The 8,609-nt window shown below is 53.6% G+C and overlaps 1 protein-coding gene across 6 annotated transcripts; it reads right to left on the reverse strand.

The window, feature by feature from the left end:
• Nucleotides 1–252: 252 nt before the first annotated feature.
• aftpha (aftiphilin a) lies at nucleotides 253–7,402 on the reverse strand. 6 transcript variants are annotated; one of them, XM_024267449.2, is made up of 10 exons: nucleotides 7,077–7,402; nucleotides 3,373–4,655; nucleotides 2,944–3,110; nucleotides 2,640–2,763; nucleotides 2,521–2,577; nucleotides 2,327–2,440; nucleotides 2,169–2,232; nucleotides 1,614–1,697; nucleotides 1,081–1,204; nucleotides 253–1,013 (listed from the first exon to the last, which is right to left on the reverse strand). In XM_024267449.2, exons 2-10 carry the CDS (start codon nucleotides 4,630–4,632, stop codon nucleotides 872–874), a joined length of 2,136 nt encoding a protein of 711 aa, XP_024123217.1. In that variant the 5' UTR covers nucleotides 4,633–4,655; nucleotides 7,077–7,402; the 3' UTR covers nucleotides 253–871. The 6 variants fall into 6 exon arrangements, with proteins under 6 accessions (XP_024123217.1, XP_024123220.1, XP_024123218.1 ...); XM_024267452.2 differs by having other exon boundaries at nucleotides 2,169–2,229; nucleotides 7,077–7,400; XM_024267450.2 differs by lacking the exon at nucleotides 7,077–7,402 and adding an exon at nucleotides 6,739–7,032.
• Between the last annotated feature and the right edge of the window lie 1,207 nt (nucleotides 7,403–8,609).

Below are 8,609 nucleotides of genomic sequence, written 5' to 3' on the forward strand. Positions count from 1 at the left end.
CCTTCCAGAGGATCGTGTCAGCACCTCCTCAAGCCGTTTCAAAGGGATGCAACAGCGCCACCAGCAGGACGTGGAGGTTCCTGATGGTGAGTTTACAAACCGTCGGTCTGAACCGCTTTAGAACACAAATGATAGTCTTTAGGATGTTCAGAACATCAGGACCTTCGTCAGCCTGTCAAAGGTCCAGATGTTCTGGTGTCCACTAGAGTTTATATCCGGAACTGTGAAGAACCAGGACTTAAACGTCAAACGTTCTCTTAAATTATTTTAATTTCTTGTGTACATTAAAATTCAAATTTACACACTTACAGTCTGGAAAGACCCGAACATGCGCGCCCACCCGGAGGGAGGGAGCGGGCTCTTCTGTGACGCCGCTGTTTCCATAGGAACCTTCCCAGCAGTAACTCCACACCTCCATTCATCTTTACAATGTGCAAACCCCCCTCCCCCCGGGGGCCGGGCCGGGCCGGGCCACAGCAGTTTAGCAGAACAGAACCCAACACACAAATTGGTCCCTTCATTCCCTTCAGTAGTTTGAACACAGGACGTCCCATTTTTGACCCACAAAAAACAAAAACAAACAAGAGGAACAGGAGGTGGAGCCAGAGGGAAAGAGGGCGGAGCCAACATTAAGATGAGACCTCGAAAACGCCGCCTACAAAACGTATGAACAGACCCCAACATCTCCTGTTCCAGTCGAAGAGCTTTATGCTCCTTCAAAATAAAATCATGGAGTGAAACCAACTTCCTGATTATAAAGAACCCCTCCCCCGATCACAACGACTTTCTTCAAAGAAACCAGAAGATTAAAAAAGTAGAAATAAAATGCTGGAAAGAGTAGGAAAAATAAGGATCTAGACTGGGCGGGGCATCAGTCGGGCGTGGCCTGTGAGCAGAGCGGCATCAGGGTGGCGGGGAACATCAGCACCTTGGCGTTCATGAAGGACAGGTCGGGCAGCGCCGCGATCACTTTGGCCGCCTCTTCGCTCAGGTTTTCGTCTTTCTTGGGTTTTCTGTGCAACAGAGGAGACGGATGACCACGGCGTTCAAAGACAACAGGCCCCGCCCACCAGCGCTCACCTGGTGGAGGTGCTGGTCTTCTCCACGGTGGACATCAGGCGGGCGAAGGCGTCTGCCACCCGGCTGCTGGAGCCGCCCGGGTCCAGTTTGGAGGTGGTGAGCTCGAACAGTTCCGGGTCCACGCCTGAAACCGGCAAGCAAGACTTCTTCAGACCCTGAAGGTCCCACAGAGCTCTGCCGGATCCACCGAGCAGAACCGGACCTTCATCATCCTCAGTGACTGAGGATGATGAAGGAGGAGGACGTCCTCATTCAGCTGCTTCTCTGTGAGCTCACAGCTGACCTCAGGAGACCTCATCTTTTTTCTGATTGGTTGAATTCCATAATCCAGATGATCATCGTAGAACTACAGCGTAGAGGACGGGTCTACAGCAGTAGCCAAAGATCTGCTCGGACCAGGAGGCTAACATGAGCAGAACCGTTACTTTGGGTTCTGTTGGACTCCTGAGGTCTGAAAGCACAGCTGAGTGAGCGTCTCATGGCTTTAGCTGAGGGGCGGGGCCTAACGTATAGACAGAGGGGGATCCGCTGACCTGGGATGGAGGCAGAGCTGGTGGAGCCCGAGTCCTCCACGGGACCAAAGAAGTCCAGGTTTAAGAGGGCGGAGCCTCCGCTGGCTTAGAGCCGGGCGGTCGAGGTTAATAAGAGAGAGAGAGAGAGGAGCAGCGTGAACTTCACGTTTAACTGAGCATGTGCGGTGATGAAGCTGACTCCTCCCCCCATCTTTATCCTCCGGACGAATTACGACGAAGGTGAAGAGCAGGAGCCCAGCACTCCACCCCCTACTGCTGCCAAGAGGAATCAGTGATGGGGCATCAGACACTGATGCATCATAACCCCACGATGCCCCACCCTTCAACAAAGAACTTCTGCCCCAGGATGTTTGACACTAAGATAATCAACACCCCCCTGGACCGCCCCCTACTGTGCACTACCCTTCCCTCGACCGTCCTCCCTGGACTGTACCGGATCAGAACTCGGGAAGGATGCTGACCTGTGATTGGTCAAGCCCAGTCCCTCACTAGCCTGACCTTTTTCCTGTTCATCTAAACTGAAGAAGAATGAGCTGTGGGGGGGGCGTCACCTACCATCTAACGGGTTGGTAAGGCCACTACTGCTCCAGTCGAACTGGATGGGGGGGAGTGCCTCCTGCTGGAACAAAAGAGGGGGGGTCAAGCATTGGTAGCACAGGAATGATGTCGCCCCCTGCTGTCTGCTGAGGGGGACGCAGGCGTCTGACCCCCACCTGCACAGAGTCTGGCGGACACGAGGCGTCCTCTACAGGCACCTGACCGATGGAGGTGATCATCTCTGCTGCAGAGACGGGCTTCACGGGCTCTTTGGTCGGTTCCAGCATCCCCTAGAGAGAGCGGCCATCATTATTTGTAGGTCCACTCCCTGCTGCCCTAAAGAGGCTTTTATTGTGAAAGGTGCACTCACCAGGCCGGCGGCGTACATGGGGACGATGACGGGCTGCTTCTTCTGTCCCGTGAAGAGCTGGGAGGGGCAAACGCAGGGTCACAAACAGCCACACCCACAAACGTTTTGCCTGAACTTACGATGTTGCGGGTGTCGATGCCCAGGCAGCCCAGCAGGGCTTTGTTGCAGTGGGACCCCCCCCACTGGTATCTGAGGCCCAGCGCTTCGTGCACGTCCCGGAGCCGCGCCCACACCCCACCCCACCTGCAGAAATGAAGAACAGGTTTAGCTAAGCACTTTGGTATGCGGTGAGCTGCTGTAAAGTACTGTATAAATAAAGTGAGGGGGAGGAGCCAACAGTTGGAGCCCCTCCTTCCAGCTGGGACAAGATCACAAAGGTGGGGGTCGAGGGGGCGTGTCACAGGTTTGTGGTGCTGGTCTCACCTTCTGCAGTCGGCCCCCTCCTCCTGCGTGCCGGGTCCAGGTTCTGGTCTGGGGTCGGCCGTGTCCAGCAGGTCCGTCAGAACCTCCACCTGCTGCTCCAGCAGCTGCGCAGCTGCAGCCGGGAAGCAGCTTCGAAACAGAGCCTCCAGCCGGCTGGACGCAGGCGCCTGCACAGAGACGTGAGCTGGGGGGGTCTGAGGTTCACCACTGACTACAACAGTGGTGAACGGCAGACTGAGGGTGAATCTGTGTTTTGGAATGGGGGGGCTACGCCTGAACATTTAACCTTGAACCTCAGAGCTTTAACTCCTTTTTGATTGCATCCATTTGACTGAAGCAAAACCACAAAACTGTGGTCACAGACAGACTTTAACCCCGCCCCCATCAGGTCGTAGAACCGGTCAGTCCGGTTGGGACCATCGTTCTTACCGACTGTTTGTCCGTCTGTTTCTGCATTCCAGCGTCGGTCGGCTCTGCGTTGAACTCCGCCCACGTCTCCCCCTCCACCTCCTCCGGCTCCCCAAAAGCGCTCCACCCAGCGCCGGTGTCCCCGCCCTCGGCCGAGCTGAAGTTTCCAAAGCTGTCGCTGACGGGGAAGCTGGAGCCCCCCCCCTCGCCGGCGTCCTCGGGGCTCTGAAACTTCGGGGAGTCGAAGTCACCGAAGTCGTCGTCCCGCTCGGCTTCCGACGGCTCAAACTCCACAAAGCCCTGAGTGGCGAAGGAGCCGGGGGCGCCGAAGTCCCCGAAGTCCTCGTCGTCCTCGTCATCCTCCGCCAGCTGGCTGCTGTCGGTGGGGGTGTCGCCCTGGATGGGCGGGGAGGGGGCGGAGCAGGTGGTGCTCATATCGCCGTACTCCTCCAGCGCGTTGGTGGACAGCGGCCGGCCCAACGACGTCTCCGTCTCGTCTGGAGAGACTCGACTTTCTGTTTGGTCCGCCCCCCCTTCAGACTCGCTGTCCAGCCCGTTCACAGCGGGGGGGTCCGAGGAGGGGGGGCCCTCCTGAGGGGGGCTGGTGGGGGCCTCAGCAGGACAGCTCAGCTCCGGTTCTCCCTCAGATCCAGCCCCGTCTGTGTCCCTGATTGTGTCCTCTGGTGCCCCCCCCTGCTCATTTTGACCGTTCTGACAGGCTGCCCCCCCCTGCAGGTGCCCCCCAGCAGGACTGTCCTCTACCTGGAACGGACCATCTTCAGAAAAAGCCGCAAAATCTGCAAAGTCGATTTCAGGGCTGCTGGCGGGGGGGCTCCCCGTGTCCTCCAGGGGCAGCCCCTCCCCAGAGGAAGGGACGGGATCTCTGGGGGGAGGGGTTCCCTGATCGTCGAAGCTCTCAAACCCGTTTGTCAGCCCCCCCGAGCCCCCGCCGTTGCAGTCGGCCTTCACAGGGTGGTCCGGTGAGCAGGAGATCACCTTCGCCACCTCAGTCCTGCTGGAGGGGTCGCCCCCCAGAACCACACCGTTCACCCTGGACGGCTCGGGGCCCAGCCCCCGGCTGGCCAGGAGCTCCGGCGGCGAGGTGGCGGTCAGGGCCTGGCTCTGGTTGAAAGTGGTGGGGGTGTCGAGTTCAGAGAAGCTGATGCTGGTGGGGACCCCGGAGAAGGTCCCGAAGTCTCCGAACTCATCCTCGTCCTCCTCGGCCCCGTCCTCCATCGGGGGAGGGGACGAGGAGTACATGCGGATCACATCAGGCTCCATGGCGCCGCGGGTCCTGGCTACACCTGGAACAGACGGGGGTCATTTCAGTGCCAACAGCAGGTCATGTGACCCCCTCACAGAAGCTCTGCCGTCACTCAAGCTGCAGAACGATCAGCCAAGACCAGAACCAGACCCAGACCAAACCTGGATCAGACCCAGACCAGCACCAGACATGGACCGGATCATGACCAAACCTGGATCAGACCCAGACATGGGCCGGATCAGGACCAAACCTGGATCAGACCCAGACCAGGACCAGACATGGACCGGATCATGACCGGATCAGGACCAAACCTGGATCAGACCCAGACCAGGACCAGACATGGACCGGATCAGGACCAAACCTGGATCAGACCCAGACTTGGACCGGATCAGGACCAAACCTGGATCAGACCCAGACCAGGACCAGACATGGACCAGACATGGACCGGATCAGGACCAAACCTGGTTTAGACCCAGACCAGGACCAGACATGGACCGGATCAGGACCAAACCTGGATCTGACCCAGACCAGGACCAGACATGGACCGGCTCATGACCGGATCAGGACCAAACCTGGATCAGACCCAGACCAGGACCAGACATGGACCAGACATGGACCGGATCAGGACCAAACCTGGATCAGACCAGGACCAGGACCAGACATTGACCAGACATGGACCGGATCATGACCAAACCTGGATCAGACCCAGACCAGGACCAGACATGGACCAGACATGGACCGGATCAGGACCAAACCTGGATCAGACCCAGACCAGACCAGTGTTAAGTGTGTCGGTCTCTTGAAAGTTAGATTTTACCTTCAGGTTGGATCAGGTAAACGTTTTGACTCGTGGGCCATAAATGGTTCTAAGATTTGACAGAAGGGCCGGATCAGGTGCAGATGTTTGTGGTAATTCACCTCATAATAGAGAGAAATAACATAGAATCTGGACAAAAATGTGCTTTAACTTGGATATATATACTTTAAACAGAACATTTTGGATTTTTCATTTCAAAACTTTGACTTTTGTTGTCATTTTAGGTCTATTTGCTGGTTAACGTCTGTCAGGGAAAAAGGTAAACGTACAGAAGTGTTGCGTTCATGTGGTGTTGGAATGATCGGAAAAATGAATGTCCGAATTAAAAACACACAAGTGTCAGAAAGACAAATCTTCCAACAGTTCCTGAATGCAGCAGAAGCTGCTGAACCTCAGCTGAAGTGATCATAGCGGACCGTCGACATGGAGAGTTACGGGGAACCCGACCTTCAGGATCATCGGGGTCGTATTCCAGTTTGGGGCAGATTAAACTGTCTGCTGTTAGCAGCCGGACTAACCGCTTGTTTGGGCTAAACTCTCAGTTTCAAAGGGCTGTGATCCGGGTTATTTTCAACTCCAGAGTAGCCACGCCCCTATCCTACCTGCAAGAGGGAACTGGTCTATCTGCAGTGGGAGGAGCCAGCTCTCCTGAACACCGTCAGCTGGGTGACCGGGTTTGGGAAGAACTGGACTGGACGCCGGCTGATGAGCGTTTGTTTGTGGAGCATGGATCAGGTGATCAGGTGATCGATGTTCTCCAGGATGTGAGGAATCAGTGGTGGAAACATCCTCAGAATCTGCTGAACTCTACAGGACATGCTCTCAGTCTAAACCAGAACTTCCACCTGTAGATCACATCATTCTATTATCTGAATATCTACAACAGACATGCAGCTGGTGGAAACTACTTCCTGTTCGTTTACATGGTCATTTCCGGTTCAAAGTGACTCACTGCAGATGTATTTTGGGCTGGAAAGAGTCTGGGTGTTCTGAGCAGGAAGTTCACCTGAGAACATCGCACCTGTTATCTGACAGCCGAGTTATCGCGAGACTTGCAGAGCTAGCATGACAGCAGCTGTTTACGTGTATTTGTAAACACTTTGATTAAAACCTTTGAAGTGTTCTTTTCCCGCCCGATAACTAACAGCTGCTGGAAGCACGAGCTCGCCTTCAGATCGCGGCTGACGCGACTTCCTCACCTGTTTGACGTCAGGCGCTAACAAACGCCGCCGGAAGGTTACGGAGCGGCTGTCCCGCAGACACGCGCGCGTCACCTTTCAGCAGACGGACACAGGTGTGCGGTTACCTGACGCGTCCTTCCAGGCTGATCATCGGCACCGACAGAAGACCGCCTTCAGCTCGAGCCGGTCCTCGCGCCCCGCCGCCAGCTAGCTTAGCTTAGCCACATTAGCATTTGTGGTCAGAGTTAAAGGCGAGGAGCCGCGCGGGCACGCGCGGGTCAAACACCGCACGGAGGCGAAACGCATCGGCCCGGAAACGTCCAGAAGGGAAACGACGCGGATTCCCGCAGTTTGCTCAGTTACCTGAGCTCACTGCGCAGCGCGCGCGCGCCTTCCTCCGGCTAGCCTTAGCCAGCGCGTGCATGGCAGGTACCTAGTGACGTAGAGCGCGCGCGGCACTCACCGTGGCTCCCTGGCCGGTCAGCTTCATGACTGAGCGCGGGTCCGTCCTCGGGGTCGGGCCCGCCGGAGGTTCGGTTCAGTCCGCCGCGGCTGCCCTGATTCCGTGTCTCCCAGCATGCACCGCGCGGCGCAGTCTACGTGCTCGTGCTGACCAGGTGAAACCCGAACAGGTGAGCTCGCTCAGTCTGGCTGCCAAAGGTTTCCGGGTTCCTCGGAGCTCCGCGGTGCTCCCGGTGGTTCCGTGGACCCAGAAAGGGGCGGGGCTTCATGAAGGAACCTGTGACCTGGTCGGGGGTCCCCGGGGTCACAGAGCACGAGCGGCTTCCGCACGCGCGCTCGGTTGGATTTGGGGTAAAAATGTATCAAAATTTCCTCAAACGTGAACAGAAAAACATTTCTTCATGTTGGAGTTTGAGGATCTTATTTATTTAGTTATCTTTCCATTAAAAGGCTTTAAATGGATATTCTGATATAGTTTCTCTATAACCAGAGACACAATGTGACTGACATCCTGACCTCTGACATCTTAAAGTTGGGTCACGTGGTTTGGAAGTTATTGAAAAAAATATTAGTCAATTTAAAGCTTTTTTTTTCTCATTTACAAAATAATAATTTAAGTTCAACATGAGGAAATGTTTCATTTCATTTTGGAAATCATTTACATTATATTAGAGTTGAATTAATTTATTCACTATATTAGATATTCGTTAATTTGTTGACGGTCCCTAAGAGACGCTGCCGGACATCCGGACTGAAAGTTTTTGTTTTAATGACAAAAGTTGAGGTTTACATGAAGCAGTTGTACAAAATGTTCTACAAGTTACAATTTGAATCGTCCCATAAAATGTAAATAACAATATGTATTTAAAAAGTACACTATAATAAAAAAACGAATAAAATAAATACATAGACATGATGAACATTAAATTAGGGTTATCAAAAAGCTGTAAATGACATATGATACAAGTTTCATAGCATGTTTATTCTCCATTAAATCTATGGACGAAACAGAGTTCTTTATGAAATGTGAAAAATGATGGTTTGGTCTTCAAAAATCAACATTTGTGTAAATAAAACTAACTCTGGAATATTATAAAATGTAAAATAAATTCTGTACTTTTTTTTTTCCAGAATAAACCTAAAAATAGCAATTAATAGAAAAATCTGCTAATTTTAGGAAATAGAAAATAATGAACATCGTCCCAAAAAGCCTCAGAGTGAAACCATTCAAAGAATAGATGCTCTGTGGTTCTAATTAGCTCATTGCAAAACAACAATTTTCAGGAAATCCAAAATGGTTTTCTGAGGAGTTCTTTGGAGGGAGGAGAACTGAACCTGTAAAGGTTTAAAGTGGACTTCCTTAACTTTAGACTTCCTGAGCTTCACATCTGGAGTGAAAGTCTGTCCAACATCCAACCTGAAGCTAACTTCACTAAAACCCGCTAAACACTTTACTGCCCCCGGTGTTCTTCAGGGGAACCGCCCCCAGTGGTCTTCAGGGGAACCGCCCCCAGTGGTCTTCAGGGGAACCGCA

The sequence above is a fragment of the Oryzias melastigma genome, linkage group LG16, assembly GCF_002922805.2.
Source record: "Oryzias melastigma strain HK-1 linkage group LG16, ASM292280v2, whole genome shotgun sequence".
NCBI classification, from domain to species: Eukaryota; Metazoa; Chordata; class Actinopteri; order Beloniformes; family Adrianichthyidae; genus Oryzias; species Oryzias melastigma.

Bases quoted from the DNA above. Each gene is read 5' to 3' on its own strand.
- aftpha (XM_024267449.2), bottom strand. From the start codon at position 4,632: ATGGAGCCTGATGTGATCCGCATGTACTCCTCGTCCCCTCCCCCGATG. The intron at 3,111-3,372 runs GTAAGAACGATG...GTCTCTGTGCAG, and splicing joins AACAGACGGACAAACAGTCG to GCGCCTGCGTCCAGCCGGCT. The intron at 1,205-1,613 runs GTCAGCGGATCC...TGCCGGTTTCAG, and splicing joins CAGCTCTGCCTCCATCCCAG to GCGTGGACCCGGAACTGTTC.